Source organism: Peromyscus maniculatus, chromosome 11 (genome assembly GCF_049852395.1).
Source record: "Peromyscus maniculatus bairdii isolate BWxNUB_F1_BW_parent chromosome 11, HU_Pman_BW_mat_3.1, whole genome shotgun sequence".
Taxonomy (NCBI): domain Eukaryota; kingdom Metazoa; phylum Chordata; class Mammalia; order Rodentia; family Cricetidae; genus Peromyscus; species Peromyscus maniculatus.
The window spans coordinates 98112169-98135692 of record NC_134862.1 but is presented as its reverse complement, the minus strand read 5'-3'; the positions used below and the strand labels follow the sequence as shown (position 1 = coordinate 98135692).

Here is a 23524-nt window from a genome sequence, read left to right as displayed (position 1 = left end):
GAGAGACCCTGCATCTTAACTAGGATTCTCTTACTGTGATAGAGGCTGTGGTGAGAGACCCTGCATCTTAACCAGGATTCTCTTACTGTGATAGAGGCTGTGGTGAGAGACCCTGCATCTTAACTAGGTTTCTCTTGCTGTGATAGAGGCTGTGGTGAGAGACCCTGCATCTTAACTAGGTTTCTCTTGCTGTGATAGAGGCTGTGGTGAGAGACCCTGCATCTTAACTAGGATTCTCTTACTGTGATAGAGGCTGTGGTGAGAGACCCTGCATCTTAACTAGGTTTCTCTTGCTGTGATAGAGGCTGTGGTGAGAGACCCTGCATCTTAACTAGGTTTCTCTTGCTGTGATAGAGGCTGTGGTGAGAGACCCTGCATCTTAACTAGGATTCTCTTACTGTGATAGAGGCTGTGGTGAGAGACCCTGCATCTTAACTAGGTTTCTCTTGCTGTGATAGAGGCTGTGGTGAGAGACCCTGAATCTTAACTAGGTTTCTCTTGCTGTGATAGAGACCATGACCAAAAGCATTTTGAGGAGGAATGTATTTATTTGGCTTATTCATCCTCATCACAGTCCATCAACAAGGGAAGCAAGGCATGAACTCCAACAGGGTAGGACCCTGGAGGTAGAAACTGAAGCATCAACCATGGAGGAACACCACTTCCTAGCTTTTCTTTTCCATGGATTGCTCAGCCTGCTTTTTATACAACCCAAGACCACATGCCCCAGGGTAGTACCTCTCATAAAGGGATGAACCCTTCAACATCAATCATTTGTCAAAAAAATGCTTCACAAATTTGCCTACAGGCCAGTCTGATGGAAACATTTCCTCAATTGAGGTTCCCTCTTTCCAGATGACTCTTGATTGTGTCATGTTGACATAAAAGTAACCAGTACACCCTGCCTCAGTTAGTGACTGAGGAAGACACTGATTCTGACCTCTGGCCTCCACTCACATGCACATACATAAGCACATGCACCTGCGCACGCGCGCGCACACACACACCCACATCCACGTTGAACACATATATACAACACACACACACACACACACACACACACACAGAGAGAGAGAGAGAGAGAGAGAGAGAGAGAGAGAGAGAGAGAGAGAGAGACTGGTTTCTCTATATAGACCAAGAGCAACGACTGGGTAGGGTGACAGAAATATTTTCTTGTACTTGTTCAAGCCCTGTATTTGACCAGCAGTCATCCTGAACCTTAGTCTCTTCCTTCTTTTCTTCCTTTCTTTCTTTCCTTCCTTTCTCTCTCTCTCTCTCTCTCTCTCTCTCTCTCTCTCTCTCTCTCTCTCTCTCTCTCTCTCTCTCCTTCTTCTGAGAAGAAAGGGTTTATTTCAGCTTACAGTTGTAGTTCATCATAAAGGGAAGTCAGGGCAGGAACTGAAGCAGAGGCCATGGAGGAATGCCACATACTGGTTTCTTCTCCTGACTTGCTCAGCCTACTTTCTTCTACTACCCTGGATCACCTGTCCAGTGGCAACACTGCTCACAGTGAGCTAGACCCTTCCATATCAGTCATCAATCAAGAAAATGCTTTCACTCACTTGTCGACAGAAATCTGATGGAGGCATTCTCAGTTGAGGGTCTCTCTTCCCAGATCCAAGCTTGTGTCAAGTTGGCAAAACAAACAAACAAACAAACAAACAAACAAAACCCTAACTGGCACAAGGATCATGCTGAACCTTCATCTTAATTTTAACATTTTTTGCTTATGAAATCCCAAAATATTTTCTTGAAACACCTCTGTTCATATACATTTTAAGTTAAACTCTAATATTCTTCCTTTTGCTTGAATAGTTGCAAAGGCTACAGTGACAGTGTGAGATTTAACCCAGTGGCATTTCTCTGTGTCTTCTGGGCTCCTCCTTGCATGTCCCAATAACATTCAAGTATCACAGTAACTAGCCCTAAATCCCTAGCATGTATCTACCAGAGATAACTCTCTTTGCTTCCTCTATCAGAAGCCCTGATGCTGGGTTGTGTAAATCACTGCTCGACTTCTTCACTGAAATCATTCTTTTCCCTGTATAATTGATGATGAATCTTGTGTGGAGGTTATCAAATTACAAATTTGATTATTTGTATTATTTTTTTAAAAGGTTGTGTGTGTGTGTGTGTGTGTGTGTGTGTGTGTGTGTGTGTACAAGAGTGCAGATACATTCAGAAGACAGAGGGTATCAGATCCTGGAACTGGAGTTACAAATGCTTATACTGGGAACTAAACTCAGTCCTCTGCGAGACCAGTACATGCTCTCAACCACTGAGGTGTCTTTCCAGCCACTCTCTGATGTTTTGAAACTAGCTCTTGCTCTTTAGCCCAGGCTAGCCTGATGTTCTCTTCATTGCCCTGGTTGCCCTTGAAAACTCATGGCAGTCTTCCTATCTTAGCCTCCTTAGTGCTTGGAATACAGGCATGAACCACGTACAGGACTTTTTGTTGATTATGCCAATACAGATACAGAGGTTTATTCTCCCATCTATGAACATATGGGGTGCACATTGCCCATGTTTTACTTCCATTATTTAGGTTGATGCTCAAGTTGCTGCTGCTTTGCCAATGAGAGCCCCTCCCTACTCTTTTGTGTCTCCTGGCATAGCCCCATTACTGTAAGAACAGTCCTTTTTTCTAGATCTTTCAGACTCCATTGGAGTTTCTCTGCCTAGCTCTTGGGTCACACCTTTCCCCAAGCACTGTACTTTGTCCTGAGACAAATAAGTGGATATTATTGGCTAATGGGAGTGTTTGTGCTCCCACATGCTGAGTCTCAGCTTTGCTGGCTGAGCTAGCTGGGCACTGCCTAGGTGTTTTCTGTAGACAAAGGTAAAGGATATTTTTATGGATGCAACCTAGTATTTCCCTATGTTTTTTGATTACCCATATATCATTTACCAACTACTTATCTATTGTCTACCTATCTACCATCTATCTATTATGTATCTATCATGTATCTACTAGCTATTAGTCTATCTCAGAAGCCATGGGTTGATATTAATATCTCCAATTCTAATATAATACAAGAGAGTTGCTTCTAGTTTTGTTTTCACCCTGTCTTAGTCAGGGTTGCTATTGCTGCAACAAAACACCATGGCCAAAGAAAGTTGGGGATGAAAGGGTTCATTGACTTACACTTCCACAGCACTGTTCAATGTTGAAGGAAGTCAGGACAGGAACTCAAGTGGGGCAGGAACTTAGAAGCAGGAGCTGATAATACAGAGGCCACGGAGGAGTCTTGCTTACTGGTTTGCTACCCGTGGCTTGCTCATCCTGCTTTTTTATAGACTCCAGGACCACCAGCCCAAGGATAACACCACCCACAATGGGCTGGGCCCTTTCTCATCAATCACTAACTAAGAAAATGTCCTACATGCTTGCCTACAGCCCGATCTTATGGAAGTGTTTTTTTAACTGAGGGTCCCTCTCTCAGATGACTTTAGCTTGTGTCAGTAGCTTGTGTCAAGTTGACATGAAACCATCAAGAAGACACCTTTCCAATATCTGCAACTTGTTTCTTGTCTAAGGTAAAACACCCAGTGCCTGTAACTCTCCACTTCTTACTGAATCAGCCTTCTGTAGGTAGCTGATTTTGAATTGTCCCCACTGCCACCTCCCCACAGGGATGCCCACCTGCTGCTTGGTCTCTAGTCCTTTCTGCTGGCGCCTTCTGGAGTCACTGTCCTCTTCTATCTTAGGCTGAAACCCAGCATTGGGTAGTCTCTTGGGTAGAAGTTCCCTTCATGCAGTGGAGTCATGGTGCCTCTCCAAACCCAGGGCACTGGTTGATATTTAGCTAATTCTCTTCCACTTCACTATTGGGGACACAGTGTGTAGGAAAGGGAGAGGAAGACAGAAGAAAGAACATTGTTTAATGGACTGTTCCCATTTCCTTGTGGTGAATATAAAACACTCTTTATAGAGGAGGGGTAAACTGTTATTAAGTCTAGGTTTTCTGAATGTATCTTCAGATGGCATTAAATGTTCAATTTCATTCAAATTAAATGGATACATTTCAGGATGAATGCCTGTAAGTTTGAATCAACTCCCTCATTGGATCATTATTTTTGATTTAGCATTTTCTGCAAGCCTTAAAGAATGTAGACAATGAAGAGAGCCATACCTCTTACCCCTCATCCCCAACCCCACCCATTCACCATGATACTGACATAGTTTCTGTATTGATTCACAGTTAAGCAAATATCTAATGTCTACAACTCAATTGTGTAACTGTGCAGAATTTTTATAATGGTACACAATTGCTTTCAACTGTTTTATATATTTCAGTATCCTAATTTGTACAATGTAGTAAGGTGTTGTGTAAGTTGGATGACTCCCTAAAACAGGTTGCTACTGAAACCCCAATTATAGAGCATTAGGAAGAATTTCAGTACTAAAAACAAAAACTCATGCTATTGTTCTTAATCTTTATGCATCGTATCCATATGTTTGCTGTTGAGAAGCTCAAGAATTATTAAGTATAACAGGTAGTTTAGGGTAAGGAGACTTTATGAGAATTACATAAACTCTCCTGAACCAGTGGGGGCAAAATTACATACCATTCTGTCAGAATAATGTGACACTTAAGTACTCCTTTTGGGTTTGTGAGGGCTTTTTAACCTGGTTGGTAAAGAGACAATTTAAATTGCTCTTTTTAACAGTGCTGTTCAGCAATAAAATGAAATGTCAATACTTCAGAAACTGAATAAAGCTAATTGTTAGGAATTACATCTTGGCAGTCTCTGAAAATGGAACGCAAAGTAGGCTTCCGATTATTTTTACACATTGAACCAGAGGGATGTTTTCAGCCCAGCTGGCTGCTTTTAATACTTAACTTTCCTCGATGCATTAAGGCCTGCACACAGCTGAGTGCCGAGAAAAGTACATTCCTTTATGATCTCACCATCTAAGGGAACAGGAAGATTTCTGGTCAAGGCCTGGGATGGCCTGTTTAACTCTGTTCCTAAAGATGAAGGTTCTTTCCAGTTCGTTACCAAGGCCTAAGTGTTGGGCTTTGGGGACAGGCCATAGGAAAGAGGTTCTGTGTTACTGTGCCTACAGCGGCTAGAGCCTACAATATTACCCAGTATTTGAATTAGGTGCTGGTAACTGAACAGACTTCAGACTTCCAGGGAGAAACTGCTCATCAACTGATGGTCCAGGAGAGGAACTGGCTGACCTGACATGCTGGTTGCTACTCAAAAAGACATTTGGGAAGTGAAAGCAAAACCAATTAGGATAAAATTTAGATAAGGCAGAATAGGCTGTGCAGGAAAAGGATGACTAGGGAAACATAAAGAGTGGAAAGGAAGAAAGAGAGAGAAGGGGGATGGAGGAAGGAAAGGAGGTAAGAAGGAAGGATGAAAAGAGGGGAGGGAGGAAGAGAAGGAAGGAAATGGCTTTGTACCTGGAGTGATCGTGGGAAGGCAGTGAGTGAGTCAGCGGAACATTGATGGAAGGGACTTTGTGGGAAAGAAAGTATGACTGCTTTCTGATCCGGAGCTACCATAGATGCTTGCCATGTTCCCAAACACCACAGCTTCCATCTGAAGTGGCTACAGGTGAGGGCAGCCCTGTAATTGGGGTACTCAATTTTTGAAGAGAGCCTGTTTAGAATATTGGCAAATTTTCTCTCTTTATGACTGGAGCCCGAAAGATGGTAGACTCTAAAAGGTGGAAGCTGGCTGGGGAAGTGTGTCGCATGGGTGGAACACTGAAGGAGAGAACTCCAGGGGGGCACAGAGGCTCCGATGATGTGGTTTAGGAGGACAAAGGTTTGGAGTGTTTTGAGGTTGACTGACATAATTAAGATTGCCACTGAAAATACACTGTGATGCTGACTCCTAATCACTCAATTGTTTGTTACTTGATCAAGGTGAATAAACAAATTTCCCGTTAGCATAGAGTAAATAGCATGGCTAAAATGAAGTGCTGCCCAGCTGCTTGGTGACTAGTTGCTAAATTGTGTCAAAAACAGGACTCATGAGACAGCTCTGTTTAATACTGAGGTTTTTTTTGTTGTTGTTGTTTGTTTTTTTGGGGGTTTTTTTGTTTGTTTGTTTTTTGTTTTTTCGAGACAGTTTCTTTGTGTTAACAGTCCTGGCTGTCCTGGATCTCACTTTGTAGAGCAGGCTGGCCTCGAACTCACAAAGATCCACCTGCCTCTGCCTCCCGAGTGCTGGGATTAAAGGCGTGCGCCACCACTGCCTGGCCAATACTGAGGAGCTTATGTGAAGCAACCCGGGTTGAGATTCAGCAATGCAATACTGGCCAGAAGACCACAGCTATTGCTTTGTAGGGAAGATGTTTTTCCATTTGCTCTGGAAGTGAGTCTCTTACAAAACTGAGTAGTGTCGCTGTGTCAGAGCAATTGCTTCCCATGAGCAAGTCCTGGCCCAGCAATGGGGAAGCAGAGGAAATAAAAGGCAGGATGGGAAATTTTCTTTTCATAGAAACATGGCTAAAAAATTGGATTAGAGGGCAAAGAAAGCACAGACGCATTGCCTTTCAGAAATGGACTCAACTTTCTACCTCTCAGAAAAGGGTTCTACTTTCTTGGGAAAGTATGCAGCTGGTGTTTTGTATAGCTGTATGGAAGAAAATAATCTCTTTATATAGGCACCTAAAAAGACCTTACTTTTCCATAGTTTAATTTGAAAATCATTTCCAAAACTGGAAAGTTCACTGATACCGTGTTGGGCTTTCTGCCTTCCAGTGAAGATTGGCAGAGGAAAGAAGAGATGCTGAGAAGTGCATTCATTTAGACAGCCACAAAAATAAACCAGACCAAGGAATCTACTCACAGTACAGAGTGAAGGGCAATACACTGCACATTAGTAAAAAAGGTTGAGTTCCAGTTCAGAAATCTCAACTCAAACAGATTCAGTCTTTTTTTTTTTTTACTGGCTTTATAACATTAAAAACTAAAGATTCACCAAGCCATGGCTTTGTGTCATGATGTCCTGGTCAGATAAATTCCCAGGGACTACTGCATCCAATTTTGGAGCTTTGGCTGGCCTGAGCAAATGAAAAGCATCCGAGGACTCTGCTTCCAGGGTTTGTTTGAAGCCAGCTCTGCAGTATATTTCATCTGACAGATATTGGCACCAAGGGGCAATTGAAAAGAAAACAGCACTACACCAGAAATTTTATACCTTCCAGGGAGCAACATGAATCCCAGCACTCCGTACATTAACAGGTGCCCAATCGTTAGAAGCCAGTTACCATTTTATATACTTTCAATATTTTTGCTTATATTGATTTGTTATTGTATATGGCAATAATTAGTTATAAAACAATCCTACCATTTAACCTCACCATAGTAGTAGAAAATAGTTCCTACAGGCAATAGACTTCTCAAAAAGCAGTGATATCCCATATGATATTTACTGCTGCTGTATAATCAGAATATGTTTCTTTGTATTACTGATCTTTGTCACAGGACATGAACATTGTGTACTGTTAAAATCAGTTCTGATGACTAGGTTGGACTGAGCAAAGAGCAGAACCCAGATTCTGGGTTGCCTGGTGGGGTTGTACCAGTGCACACTTACTCAGAAATCATGCAAATAGCAACCTCATGATGGAGGACCTGATATCCTCACAGGAGGATGTCTGTGTCTGATGGCACCTGGCAGCTTCTCACTGGTTTTGAAGTGGGCATGATTTCTGATGCATTCCCATCAAGTTGGGGAATGATTGTATTTCTCTGAGTTACTACTTTCCAAGCACAAATTGTGGAAGTTGACTTATAGAGTGGGGAGACAAAGGGCTATACCTTTGGCTTTCAAGGTGTCTGCCTCATACATGATGGGACCAATGGAGTGATAAATAAAATACTTCTGTGAATATTGACAAGCCTCCTATAAAGTTTTTAAATTGTAAACATCCAAAAGAGTTGTAGTGTTGTCCTTCTTAGTACAGTCTGTCAATCTGGCCATTTAGGAAACTTACCCTAAAAATGATAAAATTTTGCAAGTGCTTGTATTTTAAATACATTGTTGCAGTTCTAAGGGCCTTCCTAGTGTTGTTCCCGATGACACAAAGAAGCAGAGGATGTGGGCTTTGGACCACTGCTGCAGAGACAAGCAGCCAGGACTCATTCTTGTGCTGCTTTGCTGCCTGGAAAGACCTCCGATTCTAAGCAAATGTCTGTAGCTGCCAAGGAAGATGTTTAGTTTTCTGACGTGAAAGTTGTTCATCTTCCTTTTAGGGGATGTACCCCATAAGGACAGCGTATTAGTACTTTTCTTGTTGATGTGACAAAAATCCCTGACCAGAAGCAATTAAAGGAGTGGCAGGCTTTCTTTGATCTGTTTGAGGGTGGGGAAGGTGCCTGTGTGAGGCGGCTGGTCACATTTCTCCCACAGTCAGGAAGCCCAGAGTGATGCATGATGGAGCCCATGGGGCTTTGTCCTTTTACCTTGTATTTAGTCTGTCCCCAAAGTCCCTGCCCCACTCAGAGTGGCTCTTCCTGCCTTCAGTTAATCCTCTCTGGGAAAGCCCTAGGAGACCCATCACTAGCCAACCCAGAGTGGGAAGGCCAGAGTCTTCCACTGCTTACCAGGTATTGTCATGCAAAGTAGTTGGAGCTGTGGAAGTGGAGAGGGGACCGGTAAGCAGAGGAGATCTAGGATAGAGGAGTCTACGCAGGCCTGGCATTCCTCAGCTCAGCTCCATGACTAGAAACTTAGTAGGTTTGAGGAAACACATGATGGACCTTAACTATGCAGACCTGGCTAGATATGAACGCTTCTCACAGGCTGCCTCTCCCTGCAGAGAAGAACAAGATGTCTTGTCAGATGGAGGAAACAGACACCCTTTGACCCAATTATATATAAAGAATGTGATGATTAGTTTGCCATTCACTCACCTGATTCGTCCAGCTGACACTGGCTGGGTTCTCAGTGCATAGACTCTTCTGGGACATGGAAATGCCCAACAGGACACAGCACTCAGAACCTGTCTCTCGTCATGAAGCCAGATAAGCAAATTAAAGCAACAATTGTAACAAGTTGTACTGTGAGCACTGGGAGGGGAGGACTGAGTGTACAGAAAAGCCTAGGAACAAACAGATGATGATCAAAATGTATTCCAGGGGATTGGGAAACGGCTTCGTGAGGAAATTCAGTTCCCTGTGAGCAGGAACCATTCCAGAGGGACAGGAAACATTATTCTCTGGACTGAGGGATTGGCAAGTCTAGGAGACATAAAGCCTGTTTAGGGAACTGAAAGAAATATGCAGAGGGGTTCTGGGAGCAGAGCTGGTGAGGGCAACTGGTTAGAGTTGACTCTGGAGGGGTAGGCAAGCCCCAGATTGCATGAGATCTTTGCAAGGGTGGAGATTGTGTTGTGGGGGGAGGGGATGCTGGGAGATTATGGGGTGGGACAGCACAGGGGGTAGTGAAGGAGCTGAGAGGAGAAAGTGATCTGCAGGAACTTCAGGTGTTTTTATATGAAAGCAGGTATGAGAAATGGGGGAGGGGGTGATGATAACATCTGCCCTGGGCAGCTCAGGGCCTGCAAGTGCTGTGATGGTGTGGAGCTTCAAACATCAGCTTGAGAAGTTCCGCAGTGTCATCGGAAGACATGAATTTGCAATGTCTTCGTGTCGTCCAGAGTGAGATGCCCACTGAGCAGTCATGTGTCCAGGGGAGAGCTGACCTGCAAATATGGATTAAAGCGCTATTGGAAAATATGATCATTGTCAAACGAAAAGACATGATCATCCAGTGAGATAGAAAAGACCAGAGCCCTAAGGAACAAAGGCAAGTTAGGGGAAGATGCAGTGAAATGGACGCAAAGTAGATTGAGAAGCACTGATCTGACTGTTAGTACACAAGGAGAAGGCTCTTCAGTGAATGCCCACACTGAGGAACGTCTGAGGTGACCATTCAGACCATCGTGCAGCCTTCGGCTCCATCACTAAATGATGTACACTGCTGTATCAAAAGGAGAGGAAGTTCTATTTAAGCTACTTTAAAATTTAAAGAAAAAAAAATCCAACAAAACCAAACAAATTTAATGCATGAGAATTTGTTTTAATTTTCCAGAATGTCATCAAAAGTATCAACATTTCAGACAACAAAATTTTTTTCTAATGCAATTAATGTTCTAGGGAACTTCTTCTGAAAATTTTAAGAGATTGTATTTATTTTATGTGCATGGGTATTTTGCCTGCATGCATGTATGTGTACCATGTAAGTACAGTGCCCACAGAGGTCAGAAGAGGCATTATGGTTGGTTGAGTAAACAACCATGTATGCTAAGAACCAAACCTGGCTCCTTTGCAAGAGCAACAAGTGCTCTTAACTGCTGAGCCATCTCTCTAGCCCCAAAGTTAGTTAGTTAGTTAGTTAGTTAGTTAGTTAGTTAGTTAGTTAGTTTCTGTCTGTCTGTCTCTCTCTCTTTTTAACATAGCACCTTCACTTCTTGGATACATTATTAGATCAGTGTTAAAATGATTCTGTACTTTAGGACACTGTTATTTGATGGTTAATGAATATGTTGTGATACAATTGTATAACATCACCATTTATTTTTTCTTTCTTTAGAAATAGGAACAAATTAATCTTTTTCTTAAGGAATGGGAATAATTTTTCTTTCATATGCATGCTTTGATTTGGTTTTTGAGGGACTTTTTTCCTCCATATTTTCAAAGCTTAGCAGGTATGTTCCCTAAGTCCAGTATCATAAAGAATAGTGAAGACAGACACAATTAGGAAAGAACATTTTGGTTGGTTTTGATGAATAGCCCAAGGGTGTGTTTTTATGAGGGGATTCATTGCTTCCTTTAGGAGATTCAGCCATACGTATCCACCCCAGTAGCATCACCAGTTGTTGGGTGGATTTCCATCTAGTGTGGATTCTTTGCATTTCTCAAGATGATTTTTAGTCTTAGAATTAATAAATGATGAAGATACTCTTGGGTATCACATCAGCACTGACTTTATTATATTTATCAACCATAGGGCCCTTTGTATTTTAAGAACACACTCACATGAGTGCATATGTGCACACTCATCTCACATGTTTTCTCTTGTGTAGCAGCTGATCTCTCTTGTTTTTTACTACCGAACGTGATGCTCAGTAGTGGATGCCAAATGGCTGCCTACAGGTACACAGGATGTGACTGCACACTGAGTCAAACTCTTGTTTCCCTGCCTATTTCCGACTCTTCTCACTTAAGCTATGACACCCTCCAGAGACTGTTTGTCCACCACTGGGGATTCTATCAAAATTAGGAAAGTCCCATTCCCCAAAGTGAGCAGAAATACACACCCATGGTGGAGATCAAGAACAACTAAGGATGAGAGACAAGTAGACGGAGGACAGGGAAAGGAAGGGGAGGGGAGGGGAGGGAAGGGAAGGGAAAAGGAGGGGAGGGAAAAGGAAGGAAGGTTGGGTTTGCTTGGGGGCCACAGTTCAAGGGGAATACATATCTTGGTGGGGCAGGCATGACAGCAGACTAGGAAGCAGACCAGAGCAGGAAGCAGAGAGCAGACAGAAGCAGGGCCCAGGCTGTAAGGGATTGAGTCCACCCCAGCTCCATCTCCTAAGGTTCCACAGCCTTCCCAGTGTCACTCTCTGGGGACCAAGTCTTCAAAGCCATGAGCCTGTGGGAGACACAGCCCATGCAAGCCTTGATGCACCCATTGTGCTGAGAACTGCTTGGCTCCTGACTAACCACAAGGGGCAAGTGAGCACTAACAAAGGTGGGGCCCGGACTGCTTGGAAATACAGCCATTTGCAAAGCAGTCCACTTACTAAGGACTTTTTTAATTCACAAAACATGGAAGAGGAAGAAAATAAGATTAGCATATACAGAGAAAGAAAAAACAGTAGCAGCATGTGGGCTTCGCAACATTAGCTTTTATCACCAATGTGTCAGGTTGAGAGGATGTGATTTTAGTGATGTGTTTATTCATCCCATAGGCATTTATCAAATGTCTGTTACATACCAGCTACCTAATGTCCAGGGTATACAGACAGCTTATATTCTAGCTAGAGATAACAGAAAGTCAACCAACGACAAGATTAGCAGTTGATTTTTGATAAGCAAAGTATAACTTTTATAGTAAAAATTTATTTTGTAATAAATAAATAAATGGGGGTGGGGGAACATTACCAAAGAAAAGGGAGGGTGTCTTTTAGTAGAGTAGCGGCCTTCTGGGGTATGGAAATAAATTAGATGTCAGATCTGATTCTTGCATTCATGGACACTAATTTAAACAGAAAATGTAGATTTGTTTGTTTTCTCTTTGTATTGAAGTTGATACTAAACTTCTGCTCAGGGAAGCTCATCAAAGAGCAGACTAATACTGTTTTTACTCTTGCATAATTATGAATTATGAAATAGAGCAGGCAAATTCCTCCATAAACTCATCAGCAATAGAAGCAATGATCATGTGGAATCATCTTAGTTTATTAATAATGATTCTCATTTTATAATACATTTCAAATTTTACACAGCCAGGAGGCATGCCTGTAATCAAACAAATACTTGGAGCTGAAGGAGACACTGAATCCCAGGTCAGGATGAGGCTGTGTACTGAGACCTTGTTGCAAACATTTTTTTTTTTTTTACTTCTATTAGGATTGTTGGCTATGAAGTAAACTAAGATAATTACTACATTAGAAAACAGAAACTATCTTATCTAGAGACCTTACTAATGGAGACATTTCATCTTTAAGCTATAATTTGCCTTTAAAATTCAGTTGAAGTTGCCGAGAAACCAGATCTCTTAACTGTTTGCGTTAAATGTGTTATTTCAAAACCTCAGGACAGTGTGTGTTCACGAAATGCTCTTCACCGTGTCTGACAGCAGGTGCTCTAGACATGAGGGTGATGTGGACTGTGATTTAATGCAGTCAGCCTGAGCAGGGAGACAGCTGGTTAAGAAATAGGAGCATCAGTCCGTCTTGATGCAGGGGAGGAGCTTGGTCCTGCCTTGGCTTGGTAGGCCATGCTTTGTTGACTCCCATGGGAGGCCTTACCCTTCCTAGGAGTGGATGGGGGGTGGGGTAGAAGGAGGTGGAGGGAGGGAACAGGATGAGAGGAGGGAGGGGAAACTGTGGTTGGCATGTAAAATAAATTTAAAAATTTAAGAAGGAAATAGGAGCATAGTAGGAACCTCGGATGGTGATTTACCACTGCGTGTAGGATTCATAGGGAAGCAAATCTGAGTGAGTGAGTTTCTCACCGACAGATAAGGCCTGTGCTTTGCTCGCCCGAGAGCACCCCGTCTTAGTTTGCTTTCTAATACTGTGATAAGCACCAAGACCAAAAGGAATCTGGGGAGGAAAGGGTTTACTTTCCTTTTAGTCTGCCATGAAGGGAAGGGAAGCCAAGGCAGGAACCTGGAGGCAGGAACCTGGAGGCAGGAACCTGGAGGCAGGAACCTGGAGGCAGGAACCTGGAGGCAGGAACCTGGAGGCAGGAACCTGGAGGCAGGAACCTGGAGGCAGGAACCTGGAGGCAGGAGCTGATGCAGAGGCCATGGAGGGGTGCTGCTTACTGGCTTGCTCCCATGGCTTGCTTAGCCTGCTTTCTTACAGCACCCAGGACCACCTGCCCAGGGGTGGCACAACCCACAGTGGTCTGGGCCCTTTCTCATCAATCATTAATCAAGAAAATGCCCTATAGGTTTGTCTACAGGCTAATCTAATAAAGGCATTTTCTCAAACGAGGTGGCCTCTACTCAGGTGACCGTAACTTCTATAAAGCTGACAAAACCCAACAGCTCTCTCCCCTAAAATCAGGGTGCAATTTAATCATCTGTTCTTAGTTGAGAGGGAACTATGTGTGACAGTCCCCACCTGCAGGCTCAACTGCATTCTTTTTATTTTATTTTATTTTATAATTTAATTTAATTTTACATATCAGCCACCGATTCCTTGTTCTCCCCCCTGCCCCCCCACCTTCCCCCCAGGCCACCCCCCATTCCCATCTCCTCCAGGGCAATGATTCCCCTGAGGATTAAGTTCAACCTGGTAGATTCAGTCCAGGCAGGTCCAGTCCCCTCCTACCAGGCTGAGCCAAGCATCCCTGCATAAGCCCCAGGTTTCAAACAGCCAACTCATGCAATGAGCACAGGACCCGGTCCCACTGCCTGGATGCCTCCCAAACAGATCAAGCCAATCAACTGTCTCACTTATTCAGAGGGCCTGATCCATTTGGGGCCTCCTCAGCTATTGGTTCATAGTTCATGTGTTTCCATTCGTTTGGCTCTTTGTCCCTGTGCTTTATCCAACCTTGGTTTCAACAATTCTCGCTCATAAAAACCCTCCTCTTTCTCGCCAATTGGACTCCTGGAGTTCCACCTGGGGCCTGGCCGTGGATCTCTGCATCCGGTTCCCTCAGTCGTTGGATGGGGTTTCTAGCACGACAATTAGGGTGTTTGGCCATCCCATCACCAGAGTAGGTCAGTTCGGCCTGTCTCTTGACCATTGCCAGTAGTCTATTGTGGGGGTATCTTTGTGGATTTCTATGGATTCAACTGCATTCTTAGCTTGCCTTGGGAGCACTAAGCTGCCTCAGGGGTAGCCATACATTTGATCTCACTTGGTGTGCCACAGAGTTCTCCCCTTGCCAGCTTAGCCTTTTCCCTCACCAGGAGCAGGCCAAGATAGTGACCAATCACTTCCTTTCTAAAACATTTTATTTCATAATCATTCATGCATGTATTATGTTTTGATTAAGCCCACTCTCTGTTTTCTCCCCATCCATCCCACTACTTCCCCACCCCCAATATCATGTGCTCTTTTGTTTAAACACACCAAGTCCATTTAGTGTTGCTTGTATGTACATGGGTATAGGACCCATCTATTGGAGCATGGATAGCCTCTGGGTGGGGGAGGGGAACGCATCCATGGAGGAAGTTGACTCTCCCCCTATTCACCCAGCAGCCACCAATCGCTCATAGCTCTGAGTTAAGGACAGAACTCTGAGTTCCTCCCTGCTCCATGCTGGAGTTTGGGCTGCCTTGATCATGTGCTGTGGGTCTTGTGCGGGCAGTCCCAGCTGCTGAGTTCTATATGCAAAGGGCCCCCATACTCTGCACATACTGTTATGCTTTAGGTACCCACTCCCTCAGCTCTTACAGTCTTTCCACCCCTTCTCATGCCTTGGAGGGAGGGGATGTGCTATATAGATGCTAGAACAACACAAATAGGAAATTAAAGACCTCTTAAAGTGTGGGAAAAGAGTCCCCCTACCATTTGCCACACAGAGGACATTTGATGTTCCTGTGATGTTTGTGCCCATGTACACATTATTATCGATGGCCAGGTACACACACCTGTCAGATTCTAAAAAAAAAAAAGAAATGTATATCCATCTGTAGCGTGAATAATAAAAACCTGGAGTCAGATATCAGGGTAAATGCTGAAAGATCAGAGGAGTAAAGGAGCAGCCACTAGAGAGACTTCTTACCTCTACTGAATCCTCAGACCAAAAGGGGCCAAGCTCCTGTCTCCACCCTACCTTATCACTTCTTCTCTCCGCCCAGCCATATCACTTCCTGTTTCCTCCTCCCAAGTTCTGGGATTAAAGATGTGTGCCACCACTGCCTGGCCTCCAGTGGCTAGCTCTGCACTCTGATCTCCAGGCAAGCTTTATTTGTTAAAACACAAGCAAAATTTCCCCACACCATCCTTATTCAGAAATGCATGGAAATTTAGAAACCATCAATTACTTTTCCCATGTCAGTGTTGAAAACACAAATCAACAGCTAAAAACAGAGTGAAACAGAACTGTTACTTGTTTGCCAAGCAAGAGAACCAAAGTCTCACAAGACCTAAGTGACCATCCAGGAAGGAGAGGCTAAATGCAGAAACAGCTTCCTGTTAGGGCCCCCCCCCCACAAGAAAAAAAATATTCCCTATGATAAAATTTGGGTAATCCAGGAGGAGATCGCAGAGCCCCTCAAAGACTGGTCCTTTCTGTATTTTAGGACACAAGCATGCACATATAGTTTTCAAAGACTTGTAAGTGGCTTAGGTTATGTAGTGGGGTCTTTGGTTTGTAGGTGCTTAGAACTTAGGAGGCGTTTCACCATCAGAAGAGAACGGTTCACCCTTAAAGGTAGGGTCTTTGTGGTTGGTGACATTCACAGCCTCAGCCGTGCGGCTAGGTTGACACCGGTGTCCCTGCTGGCCAGTGGGTCAGGTGGGTCAGATGGCCCCTGCAGGCACCCATTGAGGGAACTGCCCTGAGCCGTACGGTTCTTCAAGCCAGTCTCAGGGTAGGCATACTGGTTTTCACCTCTTTGCTCTCCCCAATGCAGAAATGACATATCTTCTTGCTCATTTCAGCACCGCCGAGGATTCCTAAGTGGCAACACAAGGTTGGATACAAAGGCTGTGCAGTATTTCTGGGCTCTAAACCGTAGGTTGAATACTGAGCTCACAGCAGCACTCAAGTCACTGGGGCTAACGTTCCAGACTCTTCCTCAGCACTGCTGCCTCCGCAGTGACCTGTTCTACATCCAAGTCCCTGAAACTACAGGCAGATGACACTAATAGACAGTACCCCAAAGATTTGGGGAGATGTTAAGAGATTTCCTTTTTATAACATTTGAAATGTCTTTGTATGTGTGTGTATGCACAGGTGTGGAGGCCTGAGGTGAATCTCAGATGTTCCTTAGGTGGTGTCTACATTAATTAATTAATTAATTAATCCATTCATTCAATCATTCATTTATTCACTTTTGAAACAGTGTCTCACTGGCCCAGAGCTAGATTAGGCTGGCTAGTAAGCCTTAAGGATCCACCTGTCTCCGACTCCCCAGTTCTGGGAATACAAGTCACACATGTTCCCTACTACACTTGACTTAGCATTTGATATTTCTATGGCAGACTCTTGCATAAAAAAAATAAGTGTGTCTAGAGCCTTAGAAATATAATTTTATTCCTCATGTTTATGTTCATAATATTTTAGAGCCCTTTCTGTAAGAATTTGACTCTTGTTGTCTGTCTGTATGGCTGCTACCCACAGTCACTATCAGAACATAGACACCTTCTCAGTAACCCCCCCCCCCCAATAAAACAAGAACTACACAAGATGTAGCTCCCCGTGTTGATGGCTTCCTCTCTCTTCTTGGACCCTACGCTCCAGGTGGGAGAGTTCAGAGCACACGCCGCTGAATGGACAGCCAACGTCACAGCCGAGTTCAAGGAGACACGGAGGCGGCTGAGCGTGGAGATCTATGACAAGTTCCAGCGGGCCACATCCGTGAAACGGAAGCTCTCCGCAGAGCTGGCCGCGAACCACAGCCAGGAACTGACTCCTTGTAGGAGAACCCTGTCCGTGAACCACCTGACCAGTGACAGGGAAGTCTTGCCTCCCTTGCTGAAGGCTGAGAGCATCTATCTGAATGGCCTGACCCCGCGGTGTGCTGGTGAAGAGATAGCTGTCATTGAGAACATGAAGTAGCTCCCTTCTGGAAGAGTCTGAGGTGTAGCCATCGGGGAGGGCTTCTCTAGGCTCTTTGTGACTGTTGCCGGTAGCATTTAAACATTGTGCATGACAGAGCTGAAAGGAAAAGCCAATAGATACACCCAACTGGTCACCTTACATCCAGGGAGTGTGGAGTGAGTCCTGAGGCAGCACTCTGGGGAGGCTTGTGAGCCGTCCACTGAGTGGCGAGTGATGGACAGGCAGTGTCCGATGCCTTTTCGTGCCCAGACTGTTTCCCTCCCCCTTTTTCCTAACGTGCCATAAGGCCTCTGAATGAATTGGAATGCTTTGGTAGCCATGTAGCTTGGAGGGATCAGCCCTTGACTTTTCAGGGTTCACCTAACTGAGCCTGGATATGGACCACTTAGGGATGACAACATTTCTTTTTGTAAATGGCAAGAAATTCTTATGCAGCCTTTTACCTAAGAAATTTTCTGTCAGTGCCTTAACTTACGAAGAAACAGGACCCTCTCTAGTGGGCTTGTGGTTTCCCCTCCCTGCCCCCACCCTAGGCTGACCTCTGCTGATTCTTATTCTCACCCCCCCACCCCCACCCCACCCCACCCCCGCATACCGTACCCTGCTGGAAGCGATGTGTAGCTTGACAGGAGAAAGAGATGCCCACCACAGGCACAGCAGCAACACTCAGGAGCTCTGGCGTCACAAGGACCACAGAGAAGGGAGGTCAGAGAAGGCCCTCTGAGTATTTATTTGACTGGGGTACCAATGGTACATCTATATATATGTACAGAGTAATAATTACCAGGCCGGTAACATCGGCTGCTTCTACACAGCCCCCCTTTTCCTGGCAGTATTTGGAGTTTATCATTTATTAATAACTAGTCATTTTTAAAGGCAGAAGAAGTGAGCACATACATCTATAATCTGAGTGATTTAATAGAAGAAAGCTGTCCCAACTGATATCACAAGGTGATTTCAAACAGTTGGTATGAATTCATTCTGATGAAAAGAAAATAACAAAGCCATGGATGTGTATTTGCTAGTAAATAGCTCACTGCCAGCTTGGAATAGCCCATGAGGTACAGAAGGCTTACGCCCTTTTCTTTTTCTTGAGTGGTTCTTGCCAAATTGTAGAGTGGGGTGGTGCCCAGGAAGAGGGGGTGCAGCCCCAGCCACCCTAGGGTCCCTCTGCCGAGGTGACTTTGGTGTGAGCACAGATGCTGGACTGGGGATCACTGTGACTTTTGCACATGGAATGATGCTGACTGCCAACCTACATCATCTCTAACAGTAGAGAAAATGCTGAGGAGCACAATTTAAGTCCCCAGAGTTATTTTTTTTTAAGATAAGAGAAGGCTGATAATCCATTTAATTTAAATTTATATCCTATAATTCTTTTGGTTGTTTCAAGATTCAGAAAAATTTTAGTATCTGCATCTTGTAAACTGCTCCCCTTCCCTTTATTTTCATACTTACATCTACTGTACACTGTATATATAATTTTTAAAGTGCAGAAGGAAAATGATTCCTCTACATGTAATTGCAAAACTGATTTCCTTTTGGGGGAGGGATGGGCATATGTGAACAGGTGGCATTCAGATTAAAGTCTTAAGAAATAAACCCAGGATCTTAAAAAAAAATCAAAGATTCATATTTTCCAAAATTTGAATTTAAGCTAGAAATGTAAATATCCAGTTAGCTTGCAGAGAGTACTTTTATAAATCCACAAAAGTTCTAACCAAAATTTTAGCAAGTTGGGCTCCTTTACAAAGAAAGCTACACCACCCATTTCCTCAATCACCGTTCTGAAAGCTGATATGGTGGGACGCGCCACGTAAAAACTGTGAACCGGGCGGACAAATAAAGTTTGTAATTAAAGTCGGAGTTTCGTGTTTGCTGTGAGAACTTCAGTCTGAGCCAAACCTGATGGAACTGGGGGTGTCGGGTTTCCTGCTGGGTCGTTACCATTTCTTCATTCACAATAGCTAAGAAATGGTTTGGGTTGATCTTGGTGGTAGTTGAACCTGGGGCCTTGCACGTGTACACATAGTAGACAAAGGACTACATGGCTAATGTTTGCTTGGCTTTAAAGACAGAGTAGCCCAGACTGGCTCCCAATGTGTGATTGATTCTTCCATCCTGGCCTCCAGAGTGCTGGAGCTAAAGCTGTAGGCTATTGTGTCTGCTCTTCTTATGATGTGTGATACTGCCCTTATAGACACGCACAGTCATCTTTGGAGGGTGTTGGCCCAAAGCAAATGACTGCAGTTTTGGAAGATGATACTTGTAGTATCATCAAATTCCAGGTGGTTTCTGCCATGTTTTGTCACATGCTTAAGTCATTTTATTATTGTTAGTACTTGCCTTGATGCTGACGTGGTCTGAAAAATGAATACCGGCAAGCAGCTGCTGTTTGTAGAAAATAATAAAATATCTGGGTAGTATTGAAGCATAAGGGAGGCAGCTGCCAACCAGTCTTCCAGACTTGATGCTCCAAATATTGACTATTGACCATTTTTCCTTTTCCCTTTTTGCAGTACTGGGGATTAAGCCTGGGGCCCTGAGCATGCTGGGTAAGCGTTCCACCTGGAACTAGAGCCCCAGCCCCTTTCTGTTTTCTTATGGGGTTACACTAAGTTGCCTAGGCAAGCTACAGATGTGCAACACCATGCACAGATGTGCAGAGTCATGCTGTGTACACATCTGAAACCTGGTCCCTGCTTGGTCCCTGCACCTGTGGTTTGAATATAAAATGCCCTCTACAGATGCATGTTGTGAACGCCTGGTCCCCACCTGGTGACCCTGCTTGTGAAGGTTGCGGAACTTTTAGGAGGTTGAGGTACATCACTGGGCCGTGGGGTTGGGCTTCGGGGTTTTGTAGTCTGGGCCCACTTCTGTCTTGCTCTGTTTCCTGAGTGGGGATGAAATGTGACCAGCTGTCTCCCTGGGCCTGCCCATGCCTTCCCCACTTGTTGCCAGGGCTTCCTGCCGTGACAGAATCCACCACTCTGGAACTGTAAGCCAAACAAACCCTTTCTTCCTTAAATTGCCTTTCCTCGGGGTATTTTACAACCAAGTAAAAGAAGCAAGTACATGGCATAGCCTCTAGGTTGGGGGAGATTTACCACAGCTTGAGTATCATGCCAACTGAAGTTGCTTTTCTCTCTCCCAAGCTTTGCTCTGTTTATTTTCCTATCAAGACTACTGATTAGGATTTGGAGGTAACATTGTATTTTCTAGTGAGGTGGTCTTCTCCTGGATCAATAACCAGAGCAAGAGTTCTAGCTTGGAGGATATTTGGAAAAAGAAATTTAGTACTGAAATAAAGATCAGAAATTCCCAGGTCCTTATTCTTAGGCCCAGGTGGCAGGTGATGTCCCTTGTCTGAGGCTTCAGCAGCTAAATGAGAAAGTGATTCCTGTGAGGTTCTTTCAGTTTTTCTGCCCATATTTTTAATCATTGCTCCGTGGTCTAGGACATAAGTGCTTTTTTTAGACTTCTCTTTTTTAATACAGTAAAATGTGAAAGGGACTCAAGCATGTTTCTTGGCCTCTGGGAAAAAAGGGTGAAGGGTGGTGTCTATAGCTTTGCCTCTTTCCCGAATTCTGAGAAACCGTCAGGAGAGAAAGGAGATCAAATTCCATGTTACAGATCAATAGAATTACTTGATTATTGAGGCTGGATGTTTAAAGCAATTTCAGGAAGTCTGAGATGAAATGCTCGAACTCAAATCCAGACACTCTGGAGGCTTGGGCCAGCTGTGCGTTGTTCAAACTTTGGTTTTATTTTTCACATTTCTTTAAATTTTTGCTGTTCTCATAAAATTCATAATACATTTACAGTTTTCATTTCTTATTAAAGTGAGAGTATAAATTTGTGGGGGGTTTATATAAGGATGTCTAGTTGAGTCCCCAAATTAATTAAAATCAATGTTGGTTTGTGCTAACATGAGTTTGCTGAAATATTATTTACGGTGACATTACTGACCTGAATGTTCTCAGGCATTACTTCCATTGTAGTGTGGCAGTGTCTGTCTGCTTGGTAGGGGCTTTAGAGGGTGACATCCTTTGCTGCTTACAATGGGAGTTGTCATGAGGCCAGCCTGCCTCTGTTACCCACACCCCAGCTCAAACATTTATATCTCTTTAATACATCTCCACATAAAACGAAATTATTCCCTCTTGAAAGGTGGGAATTTTAAGTGTATAATGTTAGAATCCAGCTGATGTCTGTCAGTCCCAACACAACTGAGAGACTTGTCATTTGCTTGTTATTACATGTTTATTCCTATCTATAAGGGCTTTATTATTTTCATTTCCTACTTTTGATTCATGGTGCTTGTTATCACAACTTTTGAACTATTATTTAATTTTGTAAATCTGTCTAGGAATTAGCTTTTGAACATATTTTCTAATACTAATAAGTGGATGCCTTTTATTGGCATTAGCTAAATGCACACTTAATACCCTTGCCAAATAAAATTCAATTTTTTTCATGCTTAAATACTGTATAAGCCATCTGGAAATTATTCCAGTATTTGGCACTTTTGGGCTATTTCCAATATGGAGTATTAGTCACTTGCAAGGTGTAATTTTTAAACTAGCTCAGAATAAGTATTTCTCATGCAGTACATGGCTGACTGCTGTAGGTGGTGTTCCTCACTTGCATCATACATTAAGAGACAGTAATATGTCAATCATTTTGTACTGTCTACTTTGATTACACACCAAGTTAGACCTTTAAATCATATTAACATTAGACATATGTTTCTGGAGTTCATTAAACATTTTTAAACAAGCATCAGTAACTGACATTTCCTGGTCTAGATTAAAATATAATCAGTAACCGAGTGTTTCATATTTGGGACAACGTTACATGAAGATTCTCTCCATGCGTCTGATGAAGCCACCTTGCTTCTTTGTCAAGTAGGAGTTTGCTCACACATGAACAAAGTTGATTCTGACATTACCAAAGTCTCCAAGCAGGCTAGCCAAATGCATAAATCTCCCTTATGACAATGTATGTGCAAAGTAACTCTGACCTTGCTTCTGTCCTTATTGATCAATAGCCTTCAATATGTCAATCACTAAAGCTATTAAACCACTCAGAAGACAGAGAGATGCATGGTGCAAAGTTAGAGAAGCCCCCAGTGGTCCCTGAGAGACAGATATGAGTCTGAACTATGCAAACAGACTGGCAAGATGGCTTGGTAGATACAGTCACTTGCCTGATCACCAAATTCTAAGCTGGTAACTCACATGGTGGCAGGAGAGGACTCACTTCAGAAGTTGTCCTCTGACCTCCACATGTTCATCACAGCATGTGCTTACCTGTACATACACACACACACACACACACACAGGCTGCATGTTCAATCCCCAGGACGTGGGGTAGAAGGAGAGGACCAGCTCCTGCTAACTGTCTTCCCCTGCATACCCGTGCTGTGACAAGTCCATACCCACACATACACCACATAAATAATTATGTGTAATAAAAGTGAAACAATGAATTAAATGGGCATTCTAAATATGAACCCACTATTGAATAATATGTGTGGCCCGGCATAGGTCGATGTCATAGCCAGTCCAAAACCCTCTCAAGGATTAATGGAAAAATCATAGAACATGCTCAACTCTTAACCAAGCATCATGCATGGTCTGGCATGGTGGTACGTGTTACTGTGAAGGGTCTTTATGATCAGCAATTTTGAGCAGCAAAGTGTGTGCATGCACATGTACATTGGTTCCTGCATGTGTATGTTTGTGTGTATGTGAAGTTTCACTGGTCCTGTCTATTGTATTTGGTGATATATATATAGAGATATAGATATTCATTCAGGACGTCTTTTCTTGTTGAAAGATGGAACTCTAATGCAACTAGTGCATGGAACTAGAAAATTAGAAATGACAAAGTAACAGAGTGCAGACTCTGTTGCTTCTTGAACAAAATTGCCATGGATGGACCATCAGCCCAGTCACTAGCTGCTCTGAGTGACACATGGGGACAGTCAGAGCCACCCTACCTAAGACAGCTCTACAAATGGGGAAAGTATCCTTATGGGAGGTTAACCAGCTCCAGTCCCACCCCAGTGTGGA

General features: G+C 43.6%; 1 protein-coding gene across 6 annotated transcripts in view; it reads left to right on the top strand.

Moving 5' to 3' along the window:
- Positions 1 to 19313, top strand: part of Kcnk2 (potassium two pore domain channel subfamily K member 2) — a 197612-nt gene extending 178299 nt beyond the window's left edge. For all 6 annotated transcript variants that reach the window (XM_076548186.1, XM_076548187.1, XM_076548188.1 and 3 more), the window contains one exon: positions 17127 to 19313. In XM_076548186.1, coding sequence (XP_076404301.1) covers positions 17127 to 17444 — 318 coding nt within the window. In that variant the 3' untranslated portion in view covers positions 17445 to 19313. The remainder of the gene's footprint in view (positions 1 to 17126) is intronic.
- The last annotated feature ends 4211 nt before the right edge of the window (positions 19314 to 23524 follow it).